Source organism: Homalodisca vitripennis, chromosome 8 (assembly GCF_021130785.1).
Source record: "Homalodisca vitripennis isolate AUS2020 chromosome 8, UT_GWSS_2.1, whole genome shotgun sequence".
Lineage (NCBI taxonomy): Eukaryota > Metazoa > Arthropoda > Insecta > Hemiptera > Cicadellidae > Homalodisca > Homalodisca vitripennis.
Genome location: NC_060214.1, coordinates 32,692,352 through 32,716,248, shown reverse-complemented (window position 1 = coordinate 32,716,248; position 23,897 = coordinate 32,692,352). Strand labels below are relative to the sequence as shown.

Genomic DNA, 23,897 nt, shown 5'->3' with positions numbered 1-23,897 from the left:
TACACTGGCAGACGCCAAAACTCCAAACAACTTGTGTTATCAGTCAACCAAATGGCTCCTAATCTAAAATGTTAACACTACTAGTAAAATATATTTTACACAAAAATATTTTGTGTATAAAGAAGAGTGATAAAAAGAAAATTACAAACAGATACTTTATGTATTTTAACACAATAAAAATACAACCAATAATTAAATTTAAATAATATTTTACATAGGTAGTATAGTGAATGCTGTAAAAATTAGTTTACATCTACTTTTACAATGGGAAAATTCTATACAATATAGTAATAATTTGATGGCATATACACTTATAATAAAATGTATCATTTATGTGGTTTAAATAACAGTTCAAGCACCACAGTTTTCTACTTTTATATTGTCATATTATACATGTTACAACATGTCTCTTGAGTCTCTCATATTTATGGAATGTAAATCTGGAATGAAGCTGAATTTAACAAATTTACATTTTGTTCTCAGTATAAAATAAATGCATTTTTAATTTAATGACATTTTAATTTTATTATTTTGAAAACAACAATTAATACTTCAAGTATACAGTTAAAACATAAAGTAAATACGATCAAACAAACTCCAAGTACAAACATAGTGTTAAAATATATGTTGCTCTCAACAATATTAAATGGGTTTCACTGAGTACATTGGCATTAACAAATTTCATACAGCACACTTCTACATATAACAAAATTATTTAAAAAAAAACTATCAAAGTTTTAAAAACAATTTCTTTCTTAATTTACTTGAGGTAAAGACTCCAATAAAGACACTACCATCAGATTTAAACCTCACTTTAACCTCAAAAATTCATTTGTTCCATTTTTATTAACATGGTAATTTAAGAGACAGATTCTATAACAATCAAACGTTTTAGTGAATACAACACATAAGTTTTTTTTCTTAAACACACATACATACAGATATGAGTTTTCAATGGCCATTCTTAAGTGTATTGGAACAGAGAAACTAAAGAAGTTAGAGTTCTCCAGTAAAACTCTAAAATTTTGAAATATAAAAATAGTAGCGCAAACAAGACACAGTCTTAAAAGATTTTAGTACTTGTTCAGTGCTTATCAATGTTGCTGATTAATCACTTTGCACCAAGGACAAGGGTTTTGAATGTGTAGTGACTACAATATTTTTCTAATTATATCTTACAATAATTTTAAAACTTTTAATGTTTTCTCAATAAAGACATTATTTACTTTAATTTTAAAAAAGTACTAAATATCGACATTACCTATAATAACAAAATTACACGTGACCCCAACTCATTCCAATCCCTTCCTCACAATTAGAAAACTTTGGTTGTGTACATTTGTTACCACATTTTACCAATTTAAAGTGAAAAGTGCATGTACAAACAAGGACAAATTGAAAAATAAAATAAAATTTTTGCTCTCAAATACAAGTCACATTACCGTACAAGTTAAAAACTTTTATCTTTTGAGAAAGACAATTCGAGGCTGGTAACTTTTAAATAACCTACTTAATTTAGTTAAAACAACCTACTAAACGAGGAAAAACTCAGGTCCTACCCAACTGCCGCAGGTTGGGAAGTCTTTTGGCACTGGAGGTATATCGTCTGGACCCCCAACATGCAGGATCACGCCCAACCCTCGGGCCCAGTATGCTGGTCTCTCATCATGCAGCAGCCAGTAACCTAGGCATAGCAGAGGTGTCATGAAATTGAACAGGAACTTAAACATAAGTACAGTTAATATTTTGTATTAGAACTTGGTGCTTAAAAGACCATAAATCATACAGAGTGATCTTTTCCAATTTTAGAGCTCCTCCTCTTGAGATTCTATAATATTTCTTTATGTCCTTCGAGAGTTGGGTAGAAAAGAGAGAAAGATTTTGCCGATAAGTAATGTCGTTATCTAATTGTAATGTTTTGAAGATACTGTTTGAAATTCACTGGTAGATTTGTTATCTATTGTTTTACAGATAATTGGTGAATCTCCAAAAGAAAAACTGAGGTATTGTTGTAACTATCATAGTAACCCTAAACCTGGATAAATAAAATGTGTGCAAATAGTTTGATTTGACGTAGTTGGAACTGTGGGCATTGGTCGCTATTTCAAAACAAAAACTACAATAGAATAAGATATTACATTCGATTTTGACTCACTGCTCCTATTTCACAGTCCAATAAATCTTAGATGCCAATTGCATCTTATTATATTTATGGAAATTCATTCTAATCATATAATTTTTTTTCCATTTCAATAAAAATCACTGTTTGTGAATTGGAAATGCTGTTCTGTATGTTTTCTAGGGAGGAAAGCTGATAGGAGTTAAGTTTGTATTTCTATTATCAATTGATGTACTTATATTAAAATAAATATTAGATACTCGTTATTAATTTAAGATATTTTTACATTAATAAGACTGTTTTGTGAAATTTGATCAAGCTAATATCTCTTTATAATACTCTTCCCTTTATCTATTTTTGAACACTTACAGACAGAATAAGGCAACTTTTGTACTACAATTTCGGATCAGTAGGGTGTAGTTATTGGCACATTCACAATTTTGAGGTTATGCTCTAAAAGGGTGGGTTACCCAATTTATAATTTTGAAATAATTACTTACCTTTTTTGTGATAAAACATACGAAATAAAATAGAAGATACTTATTTGTCTTCGCTAGGTTTTACGTAGGAAACTATATATAAATTTGGAGTAGAGATTTAAATTTTAAGCATTATAAAATTAAAAGTTTCTATTTAAACATTAAGAAAAAGATAAACTACAAATCCATTATGCTCAGTTTTGCCAGAACGTTTTTGGATAAAAGCTTAGGAGAAAACTACCACTCAGTGTTTTAACTCTATGGCATTATACATCTATAGTTTTTTCTTTCTGACTGTTTAAATAGGATTTATCAGTTTTTGAATGTACTGAATTGAAATTTTGACCTTGAATAACTGTGAAATAAATAACTACAGCATGTGCCAAAATTCTTCGCAGGACATTTTTTTGCTCCCTTTTCAATGACAAACTAATGAACTACCGAAAGAATGGCAATTCACTTCAATATTTGATCACCCTGTTCTCCAGTCTACAATTCTATACAACCAATACTGATTGTAATAATACTTCTACAAATCAGTTTTACCTTTGTAAAAACATGTTCTGTACAACAAAATACTGAAAAAAACATTTTTCTTTAAAGTGTTTTCTTACGATGGAATTTTTTTACATATATACCAAAACAAACCATAATGTTTAAAAGCCTTAATTATAATAGCTGATAATTTTGAAGACTAGACTTTGCCATAATATAGAATAAAAGAGTTAAGCCAAATCAGGGTTAAAAGTTTAGATCTGTGATTTTACTATCTGATTGGCTACAGAAGTAAATTTTATGAGACTGAAGTTGTATTAAAACATTGTCTCAGATGTAAAGACAAATCATGCCATTTTTGTTTGATTCAGTGATTAAAAATTACTTTCTAAACTTTAAAAAATTATTTATATCTGTAAAAAGTATTCTTCTTTGAATTGAAAATAATAATTACTTTTTGCTAATGAAGCGTTTTATGCAGTGTTTCATTGTAATGATATTCCAACAATGTTTTATTGTTAAATCGAATGAAGAAACATGACTCTGACTCACCAGGGTTGTCTGCTGTAAATCGGACAGCCACGATGCCACCAGCTGGCACAGACACTGTATCCTTAACCACAGGGTCAAGCAAATTGCGAGATAACAAATGGCCCTGGCGGTCCAGCTGCCTGATCTCTGCAAGATTCCGGCGGCCTACACCCTTCGCTGCCGTCCCCACCACGTGAACACTATAACCATGGATGTGGAATACGTGCTCACCAGCGCTCCCTTGAAAAAAAAAACATTGTAACAACAACACATTATAACATTGTAACACAATTTCGATATATTTTTCAAGAAGCTTTGCAATCATAGCCTTATGGAATGTTTTTGAAGTGAATAAGTATGAAACAACTTGATCTGCAGGAAATTACAATATAGATAAATATATTTTTTATATAAAAACATTTCTAGGTTAGACATTGAAAGGATTGAATTTTTATGCATTTGTTATTGCCAGCTTAAAAACAGTTTTTAATTGCAAACTTTTAAGTAAAAATTAAAACTTTATTTCCTTAAATATATTGCTATTATTTTATTGAAATATTTAGAAACCTTTCACCAACGTTATATGCATAATTAAGAGGTATATTCCATATTTAGTAGCTTTGAAATATTTTTATCTCGCTATTTCAAAATTTGTCATAGTAAAACAAATTTGAAAATTAAATAATATAGGCTATTATTTTTTATATAGGAAATATCCTTAAGCAAATAAAGTTATTTCAAAATTTATACTGAAATTGTAGACTGTGAATTTTGCCGTATGTATGTGGGGTAGTCACACACATAGGTCATTATTAATTTTTAAATGAGATGTATAAATAGTTTTACCGTTATAAACATTTAATATGAGTCGGACATTTTTTTAGAATTACTGATCTGCATTACAAATCTCAGATAAGCTACGTATATAATAGTTATGCATGTAAAACTGTTCCCAAATTCACCTGTACAAACCATTTTGTTTTAATCTGTTAAGACTTGATTTCAAATATTGAGAAGTAAACATAAAGAGAATTTAAATTTTAATAACCTATACAGTATACAGTGACAAAACATTCTTATATTTTTAAAATTACGAGGCAAAGCGGTCTATAAAGAAACTTGTGCCAATAAAAAGGCCTTTAAAAAACCCACAATGGGTCTATTGTCAGTTACAGATTTTTTTAATGAAAATCATGATTAACAATTAAATCTTTGCAATTATATAGGTACTTTAAAACAAAACTGAATTGATAGTTTGTGTAAAATAAATTTTATAATTGGCTGAGTTTTAGTGAACCATATCACTGATGGGGCTAGAAAAAATTTGTTTTAGTCTGAAACGAACCTATATACTTGAAATTGTGCATGAAGCCTTATTTCCATATGAAGAACATTGAGTAGATGATGGTGCATGTCACTCCAGACACCAATAAGAGACACAAATATGTGACATATAAACACATGTAACCCAACTATCCCACAAATACATCCTTTTATAGTGACTTGGAGTGTAGACTTTTATTATTTAAACACTGATATGAAATCCAATGTAAAGAAAAAAACTCTAAATGTATCATGTGACAAGATATTGAGAAATATTTCATATGTAGACAAGTTCTATGATGCGTAATTTTGGTATAAACTTCTTTCTTGTATGATTGTCTGCCTGGCTGTCTGTCCGCAGGATATCTTGAGAATGAAATGAGCTATAGATATGAAATTTTGTATGCAACCTCAGCGAAGCTTGCTATATAACACATGGTAACATAAGATTGTATTACTAGAGTCACCTCTAAGCTCAAATTGGACATTAAGAGGGAAAATGAACCATGATTTTGAGATCACAGCAATATGATAATTACTTAATTAATTAATCTTGGATCATACTCAGACTGTGAAAGGAATTTTCAATTGGAAATAAATAAGCTTCTCTCCTAACTTTGAGAGGTTGACAGAAAATTTCCCAACACTATTAGGTGTAGGTAGATAAAATGTCTCCAAACGATTAAAATATTGTGCAAATAAATTATTATCTGTCCCTCTGAAAAAGTCAGTATACAAATATTTGTCTCTAATAGAATTCAAATAAAAAATTATATGAAGATTACCTGAACTAAAAAATAACAACATGTTAGAAATTTTATACTATTTTTGTTATGTCTAAAGTACCTGAACAATAGTTGGAGTAACTGAAATTATTGACAGGTCGGTACCTGAGCGATATTCAGACTAACTGAAATTATTGACAAGTCAGTATCAGAGCAATAGTCAGACTAACTGAAATTATTGACAAGTCTGTACCTGAGCGATAGTCAGACTAACTGAAATCATTAGCAAGTTGGTATCTGAACTCTGAAATCAGTTGACTAATTGAAATCATTGACAAGTCGGTGCCTGAGTTAAAATAATTATTAAGTTTAATAAAATTTGAATTATTTTTACAATTTAATCGATACTAGAGTTAGAGTTGTAACAGGTCAAATTACGACATTTGAATATTCGCAGGGAATTGGCAGACTGTGACGTCAATGAATCGGCAGACTGTGACGTCAGTGAATCACATGTTGTCGGAATTGAAATTTATTTAACTAATAACGAAGAAATTTATTGAACTTTATACGGGAAAAGATTTGATTAATTAAAATGAAGTAAACATAACCAAAATTCGTGTTTTACAAAAGCACTAAATAGAATTACGCAGAAAAGCCAATTGTGGGATGAATGAATTGTATATTGATGACGTCATAAAGCACATGTTGCTAAAAATTTAAATAAAAAGCTTTGAAAAAATAATAAAAAGAAAATAGAAAGACTTAAATTGATTAATTATAGTAAACGTGATAAATTTCGACAATTATAAGAAAAGAATCAAATTATATTTATTCGTGAAGACGCTGATTTGAACGAGAGAGGGGATGAGTATTGTTTTGAGTCGGTATCCTTAGTTATATACGGAGATTCGGTCTTCTCTCACCAGACTTGAAGCAAGGAGGTTGTGTTGATTCTCCTGGGATAGTAGTGATCTGTTATATAGTGTATTGAAATTTTAATGAAGGATGGGATATTATTTTAGACTTTTAAATTATCAAAGCATTGCAAGGTGAGTGAAATAATAATATGTATTGAGAGTGTGACATGGAATAAATTAATCTCATGGTCACTTGGTTTGACTTTCTTTGAATATCCCCTTTATAAAAAGTGTGATGGAGTGATATTAAATTTTTTAATCATTACTTAACATATTTTAAAACCTGAGATACACACAGACTTGTTGTTGGTGATAACACCACAGACATTCAAATTTAATAAGTTTTAAGCAGTATCAAGGGAATACAGCTAGCATTGGGCAAGATGGCGACCGATACCATGATGAGCAACATGGTACAACAACGTGCCACTGGTGACAAAAAGGCATACAACTACATGGTGAGTCAACAACTCTAAAGAATCGACTCACAATAAATTGACACAACCATGTGGAGGGGATCCGCAGCAAATTGACGCAGTCAAGGTAAAGGGCTTTCAGCAAATTACAGCAGCCAACGTGGGGACTTGCAACAAAATACCGCAGCCAACGTGGGGCTGACACACATCAAATTGGCGCTATAACCTGGGACACTCATCAAATTGACGCTGCCAAAGTGGGGCTCGCATCAGAGTATTTGAAAAACAAATCTTTTCATTCAAAATAGACTGACAAGAACAATTATAAAACTATTAGAACAAATAAATGATAATCTAAAAGTAACACCAGTATTTTTTTATACCCGAGTAAGACATAATGCTGTCTCAAACACAGGCTAATAATTTGAAAAAAAGCCCATACAAATAAAAGGAGCAGAAAATAAATGGTTTAAAGATTACTTTAGCGAAAGAACTTAAGTTGTAAAGACCATGCAATTTCAAAATTATTCACAAAAAAATATCGTCACCATCAAAATAACGTGCAGGCTTTCCTGGACTCCAAGTAGAAAGTAAACCTTTTGTAGATGATTGGGTAACACTCTAGATTATGGTCTCTATACTGTAAACTGGTACAAAATTGATCCACAGCATACTTTTTTATATTCAGGGTTATTCCCTGTAAGTTTTAGAATAATCGTGGGTGAAAAATTAAAATTGAGAGACGTTTTAAGAAAATGAGTTTGTTTTAGTGGTCAAAGGAATTCAGTTGTAAAGTTCTCCCTTTGTGATTCATCCGCAGAAAAGGAACAAAAACTATTTTAGTACAAGCTATTATAGCCACGTTCAATGCTCATATTTTAAGTTAAAATAAGACAAAAATCTAAAGCAATGCCAAAGAGGAGTTATACAAAACAATATGTCACGATTGAGATATATGAAACTTCAATAGAAGGACCAAAATTTGTGGGGCAGGGTTCAATCCACTCAACCTACATAAGAAAATTGGATGAGTTAAAAGGGCTCTGTCCATCCATCCTACATCTAGGAATTGTACAAATTAAAAGAAGTCAGTAATGTGGTTACTGACATTTTAATAACTCATTTTTTTAATACCTTTGCCGATATTTCTTTTTAGTGCAAAAAATACAATATTATGTATTTGCAACATGTTATAATACATCTAGCGCTTTGTATTTATTTAAAATTTAAGAGGTAATAATTTTATTTTATGTATACTCTGTGAAGAATCTTCAAATTATTGAGTTATTGTTGACACCCTTTAAGAACTACTGGTTGTACTGAAGTACATCTTTGATTTTACCCCATAAGAATAATAATTATAAGAAAGTTTAAAATTATTTTAAACTTTCAACTCTTTTTGATGACTTTGTTTTAGGCAAAGAGTCTTTGATCATTCATAGAAATAGATGTAATCTACAAAGGTCAAAATTAAAATATTTAAAACTATATTAGCCTAATTATAATGTAATCTCACAGCCAAAGAATTCTTTTGTAGTGTAAAATGTTGTTTTAAGCAACCAGCTGTATATTCTAAACCTAATCACACTTATAGGCACAGTTCTGGCAGACAGTGTGGTAATTCATTCATTCATTGATTTGGCAGTGTTTCTTAATCTATGCATTGGGATATCAATTTTGCTTTTTCTATGTGTATTATCACTATGAATATTTTCTCTGCTGACAAATTCATCTAAGTTGTTTTTTATATACATCGATGTACTGAAAATATGTAAGTTCACCACAGTTGACACTTTACATTATTTTCATTACGAATTACCTTTTTTTAATCAATAAAATGTCACTGGCTAAAGAGTAATATCTCCACAAAAGCAAACCATAGCTCAAATGTAACTCATTAAGCCCAAAATATGCTATTCTAAGGTATTCACTAAAAACAATATCTTATTTTCAAAATCAGTTATAAGATACAGTCATATAATTATGAAAGATGTCTCATTTTAAAGATGCAGTTAATATGCATCCAAATTATTTTTATTTTTTTCTGTGTATTTATTGATTATTCCAATTTAAATTTCCACACTTTTGGATGCATATTAATCATAGCTCAAAAATTACACACTTCCCGTAATTCTGTGATGATTATGAGTGACTAAAAGTGTTCAACATTGCTCTTGTGGGTTAAAATTCAGGTTGGCTTATTAGACTTCAAAAATCTCTTCAACATATAAATAATATGAGAAGGAAGAAGTGTTTTTACCTTGGTCGATGAGCACCAGCTCTACGGGAGTGTGTAGGGGGATGTTTATGACGTGCACACACTCGCAGACCTGTGTGTTGTCGCAGTGTGCCAGACGTGATTCTGCACTGCACACCATCTCGGGTTCTACGTTGTCTGGCTGACTCAGTAGGGGCGATGAGGGGAACATGAATGTCAGGTTGTTGAAGCGAGGGACTACCATTGGATCTAAAAGTAATTTTAGTATGAATAAAAATTCGTTAACTTTGGTGATTTCAACATTTTCTGTAGTAAAAATATAGAAGAAGGAATATGATTTAAGAACAGTGATTTATGATTATATTTCAACTGTATTCAGTTGGAGTCTGTAAAAGTTGTGAAACAATGTCATGTAAAAATAGTAATAATATGAGGGTTTATTAAATTTAAACAGGACTGATTAAAAAATAGAACATAATATTTTTTTGTTCATAATCTCACACACTTGTAATAGTTTCCAACACACCGAGGAATAAGTTTTCCCTCGAATTGGGAGCTTTTTTATTCCATCATCGTAAAAATTCCTTATATGTTTTATACACCATTGGAGCACAAATGCTTCCATTGCTTCGTTGTAATTGAAACACTGGCCTCCAAACATTTCTTCCAGAAGGGGTCCAGAAAGATGAATCACAAGTTAAAAAGTTTGAGCTAAAGGGTAGATCTTCCAGTGTTTACCATCGTAATGCAACCAATTTTTCCTTTGACCAGTTGTTACATGAATGACATTTCTGGCCGGTTCTGCTTTCTTTTCCTTTGAAGAGAGAATTTTGCAGCATTCAATACTTCAGAATAATATTGTGCATTAGTCGTGGAGAAAATCAAAACGAAAAGCACCTTGCCAATCCAAAAAAATTTTGTCCTTACCTTTTTAGCAGACAAACATATCCTTGCTCTCACCTGTTGCACCCTCACTAATCTTTCATCACTCCATACTCGCCTTTTTTTATTCATGGGTGTAATGGTGCACCCAAGTTTCATCACAAGCAAAAAATCTGATTCAAAAAGATCTCACCTTTATGGAATCTATTTAAAAGCTGCTGTGAAACCTCCAATCGATGTCACTTGTAATCCTTTGATAACAGACGTGGAACCCACCTACCAGACAATTTGTGATATGAGGGCTGTCCAGAAAGTAACAGACGTTTTGATATGGCACGGCAATAGGCAGGACTTGTGCTGCCATCTTAAGTGTTCCTACACTCAGTACGCAACCAACCATGGTAGATTGTGCATTGTGCCTATCGTACTTCGAATACAGTGGACAGTGGAATGTTGAAATGAGTGTTACAAATGAAAATCCCTTCAGTTGTGAAATGCCATCTGTGATAAGGTTTCGAAAACAAAACTTTCTTGATGACTTTTCCACGATCTCAAGTCAATACCTCTGAAAACTTTGGCCATATTCAAGAAAATCAACAAGCATAACTCCATAAGCGTTCCAAAACAAAGTAACTTTAGTGTTTCTTGCCGACAACGTTTGCAAACACTTCCTCAATTTCCTGGTGACAAATCTGGTGATAAATTTAATTTGGTTTGTAACTTTTTGCCAATAATAACCTTATCACAGATCACACTTCACACGGCACTCATCTCAACACTCCACTGTATTCAAAATATGATGAGCACTATGCAAAATCTATCACGGTTGTTTGCGTACTGAGTCTAGAAACACTATGATGCCAAGATGACGGTGCCAGTCCCACCCACAGCTGTGCATTGACAAAATATCTGTTACTTTCTGAACAGTCCTCGCATCTTAAACGTTCTGTCATGTTTTATTTTTGGTCTCTTAGGACAAATAGCATAGAAATTGCATTTAGTCCTATAAGGACCTTTGCACTGCTTCTGGAGTGACAGAATATTCTGAATGGGTCAGGTTACAGGTAGGGGCCGCCTCCTGTCGAGATCCATGAGGAAGAATTTAGTGCACTAATCTCAAGTCATGTCCCCTCGGAAGAAGGGGAAGCCAGCTCTGAACCAGCCTATCCACAAGGCATACCCTTGACAAGGGGTGGCACACCCTTATTTGAAGGCTAGCTAAAACCTTTGACTCTTAGGGAATGAACTCCGCCAAATCCAACAATCATCTCCCACAGTAGACTATACCTATCGAATTACTCCAAGAATCTCGACAATTGTGGTTAGTGATGTGCCGCTTCTGGACATCCATAAGGTTCAAGTGGAAGGTATAAACCAGCCAGATATGAATCCTCCTGGGTATCTGCCACGAAGTTGCACACTCCCGTAATGATATTGAGTTCCTCAACGATTTCAAAGAGATTCATGCATTGACTTTCCTCAATGAGATAGATTTGAACTGCCGCAATGTTGACCTCAGTTACAAAGGCAATCATCGTTGCTTTCATACTCAACATTCTCACGCTCTTCAGAAAATTCTTTGTGCAAAGTAAACACTCAGGTACTTGACATGGCACTGTCTCTGAACTACGGCCGTAATCACCACAAAATTTGGTTGGGCTCACTCCTTCTTTGACCAAAAACTTTATTCATTTTCATTTTTTATTTATTGTCATTTGTCAATTTTACTTTGCTATAGACAACGTCAAGAAATAAAATGTATAATACATTACACTATACAAAACTATATTATACTGTACATTATGTTAATTTAAAATACATAATAATATAATTAGTCTAAACATGATCATGAGACTAAGGTAAAGTCCACACTGCCCAAAGGCCTGTACCATCCAGACACATTTAAGTGCTTATACAAAACACAGAAAGAATACTATAATAGATTCAGGTCAGCGCAAACAGAAAAAGCCATCTTCAGAGGTAAATCCACCTATTCTAAATTAAATTAATATTTGTTGTAAAAAATTCCTCAAGTGAATAGAAGGCCTTACTTATAAGCCAACGTGACAATTTACATGAATTATATGGTTGAAGTTCTAAACTTCTGAACTCTTGTGGTAGTTTGTTAAAACACTTAATTTGCAAATGTCTATGACTAGCAGGTATAATAATATCCTGTGCCCTTCGAGTATAATAGTCATGGACCTCGTTAAAATAAACAAATTCATTTTGTTTTTTCTTTACATGTATTAAATTTTGAAATATAAAAATGGAAGGAACTGTCATTATATTAAAATCAATAAAACATTGCTTACAATCATCCTGATAAGCTAAATTGGCCAAAATTCTCACTGCCTTTCTTTGCCATGTGAAAACCTGGCTAGCACCCTTACTATTTCCCCACAGCATTGCAGCATGATTATGATCCACTGCTCTACAGAGACATGCACTTCCTGTTCACTCATAACTTATTTTGATAGTAAGGGGACCTGAGAGATTTGTGGTCAGTTCTCTTCTAATCCTCATAATCATACTCTTTTAGTAAATACAGAACCCATAAACCGTTTTAAAACTCAATGTTGAATGTCAAGAGATGAAATCGGAAAGGTCGTAATAATCACAATAACATATTTAATTAGTAAACAATTAAAGGAAAAAATTAACAATGCACAAGGAATGGGCTATTTTTATACAGCCATGGCAACTTAAAAGTGCCCCTTGTCAACTTAAATGGTATTAGTAATGCTTGTATGTATAGATATTTTAATAAAATGCATGTGTCCTTTTGTCAGATGGCTCTCTTACAAAACTAATTTAAATTATCAAAATCTGCAAGTCAGCTTAACACAAAATATTCAGCACTTGCTACTCAAAGGGTTAATCAAAATTTTAGTTTCTGAAAACACTTATTACCGTCAAATGCAGAGCGAGGTGTTGGCTTGACAAAATCAAATGGTAGATAAAGCGTGTAGTCAAGTCTATCAGCCGTTAATTCCGGAGGAAGCTTGGTGAGAGACCGAATCTTGGGCAGGCAGACAAGTGCAGTGCTACCAACACCACCACACTCTAAGTCCCCAACTGTGCTGAGACCCTGCGGACATGAAAGCAAGTTACTTTATTGTCTTTCACAGTAGAGATTAACGTGAATAGAATAATTACTAGCACTTATGTACAGTAATGAATTTTTTCACAATATTGTGACATTAGATGGGCAGCAAGGCTATCTGTACTATTGTGCCATTCATCTGTCCTCAATCATTTATAGATAATAAATTATTTTTTTTTCCATTTTCAGTATTGTACTTTTAAATGTGTATTTAAAAATGAGCTCTAAATTTTATCTGTATGGAATCGAAAATTCTATTTTTTTTTTAGATCTGTACATGAATAATTTGAGCCATTGAAGATGGAAATACAAAACCGTTGTCTTTATTAATGTTGCTACCATGGAAATAAAACATCTTCCAAGAAAAAATTAAAAAATTATTATAAGCTTAAAGTCAAGTAGCAATAAGCAAAACTTAATTTTAAAAATATATTCTTGTATTAAAAATAAAATTATTCTGATTTTTTAAGTTTTAAAGTCAGCATTGTTCAGACTTCTTGAAGTTCAACAATGTTTGAGATCATTTTAATAAAACGATCACTATTTTCAATGCACATGTTTGTGTAAGCATCCTTAATATTTTGGTTTGATTGTAAATTAGGTTTAAATAATTATTTCTGTCTGCAGCCATACACTTGCCTTGTATTTCTAGAATAACTTTCATATCATTGATACATAGTTCAGTTTTTAATTTTAAAATCACAAAAGTCTTATTATTAAGCAGGAAATGTTCAAATGGTATAGTGTGTGTTTTATCTGCACAGGTATCAACACTGACTACAATACAATACAATGTTAAATCTCCCGAGATGGTTTGGCTGATTGGAAATATCTGCACTGTCTTAGTTGAAGTAAAATAATCAGTGGTATAGAAAATAATTAAGCACAAAAGTCTTCCAGGAACAACACTGTTCCGAGCATGATTTTATAGGCAGACCTAGTAGTAACATTTACTCGATAACACAGCTATGGTGGGAAGGGCTGATTCAATGCGAATGCTGAGTTTAGCTCCAGTTAACATTCCTCCCACTTGTAGCACCTGAAATCTAACACTGTTGCAGACCTAACTCCCTAAATCCGGAGTCCCACTCGTTTGAGGGGATCCAAAAATAATCACAGACGAAGAACGAAAAAGCTCAAAACAAATCCCCCCCCCCCCGCATTACCTTGAGATCAGAGGCACCCAGACTACAAAAAGTAGTGTAATCTAGGTATAGAGGTATCAGGTGCATAATTGGGATGAGACAGCGAGAATGCCTCTTCACCTAGATTGCACTCCTTTTTGTAGTCTGGGTGCCTCTGATGTCGAGGCGATGCGGGAGGTTCGTTTTGACATCAGAGATTCGCATTTAGCGAATTCTGTTGACTTTCTGTGATTAACCTCACTGTAACATCTAGGCTAGGATTGTCTTTGCCCAGTGAGCTTGAAGCATGGCTAATACAGCTGGCTAGGCTTCTTTGATAACCCTGACCTGTACTTTTGGAGTTATCGTAATAACAAAAGTCCTTTCTATAATACATAAATTCTTTTACACATTATCTGGGAGAACTAGTGGCAAATATAGGAAACTATTTGGGGGGCCAAAAACTGGTTAGGCTGAAATACTCTTCAGGTAGGGGTTTTTAAGTTTTAAATTAAGCTAAGTTTTTTTTTATCTTAAGAATCGATCTCTAGATTTCATGTTTTAAGCTATTTTGAGACTATTTTATTAATTCTGTTATTTATTTAGGTGAGTTATGACAACACCTAATAAGCAAGAGTTATGAGTAAAAAATATATTTTTTCAACATATACATTACATATATATATAGTTTTTTACATAACTGGTGGTAAAATGTATATATTAATCACCATAAAAGGCATTGTATCTATTTATGGAAACCACTCACTTCAAAATTTAGTGTTAACTTTTATTTATTTAACTTCATCAAGCATTTTTTATTTATTCATTTGTATTTGGGAGGGGGGCCGAAGAGGTCTTCGGCCCCCCTTATATTTGCCCTTGGGGAGCACAATGTGGAGAACAAAGTGGAATTGAAACCAAACAACAAGAATCGTTAAAAAACTGTTCTTTCCAATCAGAATATGACGCCTAGTTGGGTCTCCTAATGCGCTGCTTAATGTCTAAGAGCTTAATAATGAAAAGAAACGGTAGATATTATTCATGAATTCATTTAGATATACTTGTTATATAGTTCCAACCTTGAGACATATTGTATTCTTTTGAATTTCCTTTATCAAATTTGTGACAGTTTGAAATTTGTTGTATCCAAAATATCATTTTTAATGACTGTAACACTTAAATTCACCTACTTAAAAATTCTTGTTTCAGTTCTTTGTTATTTTTGCTAAATTATAATTATCATTTGAAGATAAGTTAGTTAACCTACTAATGTAAAAGTAAATATATATGAAAGGACTAATGAAATAGTTAGGGCAGAATATATTTTTGTTTTGACTTCTGTACTCAATAAGAGAAGGATGCCTGGTTACAAATTTTACACAATAAGAAACTAAAAATGTACAGCAACTCTAAGGAAAGTACTCAATTCTTCTTATTATAATCTTGTATGGATAATTATTTTGGGCACAGCATTAACAATGGTTTTGATAGTTACACGCTTAATGGAAAGAAATTATCATACAATGTAAAGTATAAACTTTGATCCACTCAAATACCTTGACCTGATGAGGCTGATGGTGTGTGAGCGGAAGTGGAGACAGAGGCTGTTGGGACTGATATGAGAGTAGAGCGGAGGCGTCGGCTCTCACAGTACAACTGATTCCAGTGTGAGCAGTCAGTTGGTAGTCTCCTGCCTCCTGATCAGCCGTCAGTACAGCGTCAACTCTCTCCCCTGCACATTACTAATACATTTAATTCTTAGACTCAATAAAAAGTAATACTCTAACTCTTGTATTGCTAAAAGAGTAAGAGAAACAAGCACTTGTAAAATATGTAGAAGGCTAACTGAATAACAGCTACTACTTTAAAATAACAAGCTGTCAACATGAATTGGTTTATATATACATATTACAACTCATGATAAGAAAAAAGGTGTTAATTTCGCATTAATTTTTTAAACAGATCGTACATTCGGAATTGTCATAATAATACAATTATTGTTTAATATAAATAATGTTACAAATTAAAGAGATACAGGAATCATCCATACAGGAATGCATCATCTATATCATTCTCCTATTTCCATTACTAAAAGATGTGTGGCTGTTTTAAAATATTCCTCCAATGAGTAAAATGTATGGCTTACAAGGTACTATTTAAAATGTTTATTAAGAAATAAGTTATTAAATACTACATTTGTTCTCAATTTATACAGTTTGTTGATAATTTTGCATGTTATACAGTTAGCTGATTGTTTCCAGTTTACGAGACAAATGAAAAGGTTTTGAAACAAAATTGTGTTTCGGTTTATAGGAGCTCTGGCCATTATTTATACATTACTTTTTATTTCAAAATTTCAAAAACATATCAACTTGGAAAAGTCATTATTTATGCTAAAGTGAATAACAATTTACAATGGAAATTAGTAATTTTTTTTAAATATTATTCATAAAGCTTCCTTATGTACAATAAATACTCTATTAAAATTTGTTGATTTGTGCTACTCCATACAAGTAAACCATAGTTCATAACATTTTGAAAATTACTAAAAATATACTGTTCTTATCATTTATAATGATACAAAATTGACCATAATTCTAAGCGTAAAGCAAATGATATTCAACTTTTTGTTAAGTATTCAATATGTTTCAGGTGGAGAAAGATTACACAGATTGGTGCTCTCACAATAGGTAGATTACACTAATTGAAAAAAACTAATACAGATATTGTTTCATTGAGCTCCAAACCATTGCAGAATGCAGAGATTGCTAATCCCTCCCCACGACTACAGCTGATGTGTCATCTGCATATTGGTACAAGTATCAGTTTACTGTTTTAACATTGAAGGTAAAATCAACACAAAGATTAGGAATAGAATTGGACCCAGAATAGAGCCAACTAAAGACAATGAATCTCACTAATTCTCTAGATTGTAGACCAATAATTGTTTTGAATGAGGTAAAATCAGATTATTTACTATTGTCAAACAGTTCATTGTATCTAATGGTGACATGTTTCAATATGGATTTACAAAAATAATTAACTCTCCACTATTTTGCCTGTGTTGCTGTAATAATTATTAAATGGCTTTGTCAATTAACACTCATGATGATGGCTGATTTCCCAACATTTTTATATGCTGTCAAATTTGTCAAACATAAACTGTAATCTATTTTTTACATTAAACATCGAAGTATAACAAGAAAAGTATGTAGACTTTGCAATATTGAAAAAAAATTTCATTATGTGTATTCAGTGTTTTTCTATTTATTTCTTAACTTACCTTAAAAATTAAGCAATCATGAGCTCGACTGGGTACACAATAGTCTGAGTTATTTATTTGAGCACGGGATCAAATTTAACAAACCATCTAATACAGGCAAACAATAAAAATGCAGTTGTAAGGAAATATACAGCAACGTGTACCCCATTGGGTTTAAAACACACTTTACAAAAGCCTGGTGTGTATCGATTGGGTACACGACAGCAGTGTGAGAGATCGCGTGTACCAGATGGGTTACATGTCGTGAAAGTGTTTAGTTAAAATTAAAAAAAAAAATACATAAATACCTATAACAAATTTAAAATACAATTGCAGGTGATAGTACACCATGTGTTTACCACATCACCATGTGATAAAATATGTTCATCAGTAAAATAATAATAAAAAAAATTTTTTTAGAAAGTGTTACTGTTAACAGTTTTAATTTATTTTAAACAAGTTTGGCAGTCTTCAATGTTGTGAATTGGCAACTTTGTTCACCTGGTGCAAGTCGGATGGACTCAGCTGCTACTGGCTGTATCGGATGGCCATCGAGAGCGATGATGAGAAGAGAGTGACTCTCTACTGCCACTGATATTGGACAGCTGAGAGATGTTACTACTGCGTACGCAATACGCAATCGATGTCTTCTATTTGCTGTCACGTTCAGGTGGGAAACCACATTTTGTGAGTCCTGCAAAACATTGTTACATTAAATACATAGAATATTATCAGTTCTTCTAAAGCATAAATCCATGGTTTTTGCTTCAATGAATTGGAAAAACACACAATGAAATTCATTTTTTTATACTGACAGTGGATGATTTATAAGGACAACAAGATTGAAACAAACATTTGCCAATGTTAAGAGAAAGAATTATTGTACACATCTGCAACAATCCTGTCACCTATTCACCAAAACATGTTTTGAAAATTACATATTGACCAAAAATAAAACCAATAAACTAAAAAAAACTCAATTCTCAGCCGCAATCAAACACCCATGACAACACCCATGACGAAGATTAAAAAAACTAATTTGATTCATACTTTGATCCAAAAGTCTGATAAAAACATGGAACCCCTGATTCAAATTTGACTGGATTGAAACAGGAATTTTGTCCCGATCCAAATTTAATCAGGATTTTATTAAAAGTAGATCTAAGTTTGACAAACTTGTCTTAAATTTACTTTGTAATGTAATTTAATATTGTATTTAATTAATTTCCAATATTTGGCTTAGCATTGAAATACAGATTTGAAAAGTAGAGCATACTCAATGTTACATTTTCCAGCACAGAGAATCAAAATGTACTGCTACTTTTAAACCCAAAAATATCAGTAAAATTGCTGACCTGTCCGAATGGTTTTCCGTTTATGAGAAGTGATGCAGATCCCAAGCTTACATCAGCTGTTGGCAGCTCACTGATGAGTACAAAGTGCTCATCTTCGTCGTAAAGATCATGGTGTGGATCCTGTTTCGCTGATTGACGGACGATTAAGGCACCAAACAAGGCGTCCAACCCATCATTGCCTCAACATATACACAAACTGTTCATGTTACTCTCACCAGTACAAGAATCACTCCACTTATTAAGGCACCAAACAAGGCGTCCAACCCATCATTGCCTCAACATATACACAAACTGTTCATGTTACTCTCACCAGTACAAGAATCACTCCACTTATTAAGGAACAAATAAGGAGTCAATGCATGTTTGAGTCAACAACTGCAATAATGTGAGACTTAAGAGCTCGCACTCCTAATAATTAAATAGATCAATAATGCATAAATTCGATGATCATGTGAAATTACAGATCTGTAAATCCACTGTGCTATAAATTATTGGGCTATTGAGACTGATGTTAACATTATTTTAAAAGTCTTTGATGATAAACTAGTTACTGATTGTAATCTAATTGACCTACATAGGAGTTTAGACCTGGTATCTCATTCAATTTTGTCGTGTAACAAATTAAAATGGTTTTGGTATTAGGAATAAGGAACTGTAACTGGTTGAAAGTTACCTAAATCTTATAAGAAAAAGGTTGTGTAAGTAATGTTTCTTCAAATTTGGTAAGTGTAAAATAAGGTATTCCCCAAGGCTCTGTCTTGGGGCCCTTTAGAACTAAAAGCCACTTACAAATAAACACAAAAATAATTTTCAAAGTTCAATTTATAAATTTCAGATAAATCAAATTTTGGTGAAATATTGATACCATAATGAACTAAATTGCAACAAGTTTCTGAAAAACTTAAAGCTAAGTAAATTATTTTCTTTTGAACAGATGATACATTAGGTACTATTATGGCTCATGATCTCCTTAATATAATTGAGATGTTTAATACAGAGGTGTTCACTGTCCATTTTAACCTTCCCAACATTGGTATCTCAATCAAAATAAAAAGCAGTTCTCATTTTACTTTTTTGTTGGCTATAGTGATCATTATTTTTGTAATATCAAATTTTTATAATCGTGTTGACAATTAATTATACTAAGATTTTATTACTAAACCTGAACACAATACTATTATATTAGTCCATTTAATAATTATTATTTTTAAATTACGTTTAAATTACTCTCACAACAGTTCTTAAACAGGCCGTTGAAATAAATAAATGTCAAAATGTGTCCTTCATAAAACTTTAGTACGCCATAACTTCTAAATAAGTAAGTTGAAAAAAATTTCTAGAAAAATGTTTTTATACATGCAAAATAGTAAGAAAACACATGGGTGTTCTATAGGAAATTTAAAAAGTGGGCCACTATATTTAAAAACGGTGGTCAAATTTTCAAATTCTTAATATGATAGGTTTAATTGTCACAAAAAGTAGGACTATAATTTAAACTTTCCTGCAAGTTTAGTTTATTTTTGAGATACCAATGATGGTGGCATAGATAAAATGGACAATTGTATGTTAATAAAAAAGGTTCATTTGGGTTTAATGTATAATCACTATGCAGACATCATAAATGTTATGATCTTGAAGTATTTTTAAAAAGAACTTCTTAAATGCAATATTCTAAGAATTTCCGACAGTGCTTTCACTAACATAGACTGTTTTGTATTTTGGTGTTTAAAAATCATGTTATGACGTAATTAGTGTCTATTTTGATGAAATTTTAGGAATGTGATAACATTTGTTCTAATATGCTCGTAGTACTTTCAATTTTTTTATATTTAAATGATCATAAGTGGTAAACAGGATTCCTAAATGATACATATGAACATCTCCTGATAAATCCTGAAAAGCTTGAACACCAACCTGTTTGCACCTGCCAGAGGTGGGTGCCCGGGTTGTCAGCCCTGAATTTGTACTGGAAGGTGGTAAAACTGTTGACAGGACACTGTGTTACCATCGCCGCCCCGTCCATGTACGGCGTCTCCTTCTGTGTCTGACCACGCCAGTGTACAGTCACTGCCGAGCCTGCCACTCTGTTTACAACGTCCACCACTAGGATGTCCTTCTCACAAACCTGCCATTTCAGTGTCTTATCAGTGCTTGCAAAGTTTCAACATTTTACACAGAAAACATATGATGTAAATAAAATAATATGGTTTGGGGTAATGCTTTGGAACATTCTAGCTCACAATGTTGTGTGATGATATCGTTCAGGTAGAAATTATAGCAAAAAGTAAATTTTATGTCAACCACCTGAGTGAACGGTTTTGATAGTGTTCAGCCAAAAACCCATTACCTGTAAAGAAGGTCCTGGAAGCAGCCCATTTGCTGTGAGGACTTTGATGCGAGAAGCCCCACTCAGGACGCAAGCTCCGCCACCGGTCCCCGCCAAGCCACAGTCTGTCCCCGTAGCATTATGGAGACATGCTGTCCTCCCCCTATAACAACACAAATGAATGAATTAAATATTACAATTGACCCATCCACGATTAAATATGAATATGTTTTGAAAATGTCTAAGGAATGATGTTTATAGTTTGTAATGGTCTTAAACTATGTTGTTTTAGGAGTGAATATTAGATATAGATGATATTAGCGTGGTGGAGAATGTTAAAAAATTTTGTCATCGCAAAAGTACATTGTACAGTACAAGTACTTTTTTTAATGTATTGTAATGTAGTAAATAGATTGAATCAAAATATGTAAATAGATTCTCAAAGTCAATAGCTATAGATTTCTTCTGCGTGATAATAAAAAACATTAACATTGTATAAGACTAACAAAAACAACCCCAGTAATGAGCCAAATCAAAGACTTCCCACCACTAGTATATCTTTTTTCTTCTTTATTATTCTTTTTTTTATCTCATTTAAGCCTCAGTGTCAGCTATGCCGGCTTCGAAGTGCACTGGTCTTTATTATTATTATTATATTTTTGGATCTCCCCGGGATTTGAACCTGTGATCTCTCGGTTAGAGAGCCGAGACTATAACCATTAGTCTACGGAGGAGGACTTAGTATATCTTGCAAGACAACAAAATAATTTCTCTGGTATCACAAAGTACTCTGACTTAAATCTGTAAACATTGTGCCCGAATACTTTAAGTAGTTAATTTAATGTTGAAATAAAAATTGTGTCTGCTGGGAGAGGACACTCAAAAAAATATGACATGATCTCTGAGAAATGATCAAATGTATTTTTGACTTGTTTTTATTACACCTACATGAGCCAAGGGCAAATCCAGTCCTAATTTCAGAGGTTTTAATTTTAATCTACCATTATTAAACACAACTAATAATAACACATTTAAAAACAAATTTACACTCAAAGTTTAATTAATAAAGTTAAGTTTATTTTAGTGGTTACAATACTAGAATGATTTAGTTTTTTCCATAAAAATGTCATTTCTCAAAATGTCGGTGGAGTTAAGGCCCTCATGACCTCTCCCTTGGATCCGCCATTGATATGAGTTAAGAATGACCTTAAGAGATACACTATGTCCATTCAAAAAGTATTCGGATTGGTATCATATTTCCACGGACAAGCATCACAGGACAATAAAACTTGGACAATAATATTAAAAGAAAAAAACAAGTGCATTACAAAAAAAAGCAATAGAGAACACACAAAATTAATTTAAAAGAAATGATCTGGCACTAAACTGAAATCAGTTAGTGTCCATTGCTTTGTCAAAAATTCACTTACGTACACTGTAAAGAGGATGGTTTAAAAAAACTTATAGATCTTATATTTTTTATAATGTATATTTACAATTAATTAACTATACAGTATGCATAACTACACAACATATATATTACTATATATAATTATATATATATATATATATATATATATATATAATCATTAATAGTAATAACTCAAAGTTGAAATAATGTAAACAGATGATTGTATTTGTAGGAATGTTTTGTAAATATATTTATATACACATATGTAGATTATAAAGTATATATATATTTAAATAAAACATACATTTTTAAATTGCAGTTGCAAACATTTCATTGTGACTATACACAGGTATAATTGTACAATACACCACATGTCACATAACAGGCTTCACTGAGATTGCATGCAAACTTTCAAATCTACAGCTCATTTCATTTTTGAGATGTTCTGCGGAGAAACACCAGATGGACTATCACACATAAAAGGAATTTTTTACATCACCCGGCAAACAAAAGATTATGTTAAATTATTATGTTAGCCTAATAAGTGTAAGCCTAAGACTTCAATGACGCTTAGCCAAATCACATGACTGACATGCACCATCATAGAACTCATTCTTGTCAATAAAGAAATGATGTTTTTTTTTCCAAAATTTTAAAGTCTAGATGAAATCTTTCTAGATTTCAATATCTTGCCATATGATACATTTACATTTTTGTTCATTAAATTAGGTTTGATAGCTGTGTTAAAATACGAAAAGTTCCTGTAAGTTTGGGAGGGAAGTACAATGCAAGAGTGCGCTGAAATGAAATCTTGTCACGGAATTTTAAAAGTGACACTCCACTCTATTATATGTTCTTTTTACTCTATGAATGAAAATGTGTCATTTAAAATCTCATATGATTATATTCAGTTCTGTTTAACCCATTGGCCTTGTATCACAGAACGGTTCCGTGACAACTAGGAGGTCTTGTCAAGATATAGGTGTGTCAATAGGTGTTTTAACTAGTTCATTTGAAAGTGTTTAAACTTTTTATTTAAAGTGAATTCTGTCAAGATTTTTGGTAAAATTGTATATCAAGACAGTGTTAAAGTGGTTAACAAATAGTTTCTGTTTTTAAGTTAAAATTATTTAAATCATCAAATATTTAAAGTTACAACCTAAAACTAACCTTTCTGCAGCACATTTTGGTAGCAGGTATTTTAA

At 32.2% G+C, this 23,897-nt stretch overlaps 1 protein-coding gene across 1 annotated transcript in view; it reads right to left on the bottom strand.

Annotated features, from left to right (window-relative positions):
* Positions 1-721: 721 nt before the first annotated feature.
* LOC124368102 (laccase-2-like) overlaps positions 722-23,897 on the bottom strand; it is a 41,146-nt gene continuing 17,970 nt past the window's right edge. The window contains exons 4-12 of the mRNA XM_046825376.1: positions 21,303-21,444; positions 20,870-21,080; positions 18,956-19,134; positions 18,102-18,294; positions 15,895-16,070; positions 13,022-13,199; positions 9,269-9,475; positions 3,646-3,864; positions 722-1,684 (exon numbers count right to left, since the gene is read on the bottom strand). Coding sequence (XP_046681332.1) covers positions 1,533-1,684; positions 3,646-3,864; positions 9,269-9,475; positions 13,022-13,199; positions 15,895-16,070; positions 18,102-18,294; positions 18,956-19,134; positions 20,870-21,080; positions 21,303-21,444 — 1,657 coding nt within the window. The 3' untranslated portion in view covers positions 722-1,532. The remainder of the gene's footprint in view (positions 1,685-3,645; positions 3,865-9,268; positions 9,476-13,021; positions 13,200-15,894; positions 16,071-18,101; positions 18,295-18,955; positions 19,135-20,869; positions 21,081-21,302; positions 21,445-23,897) is intronic.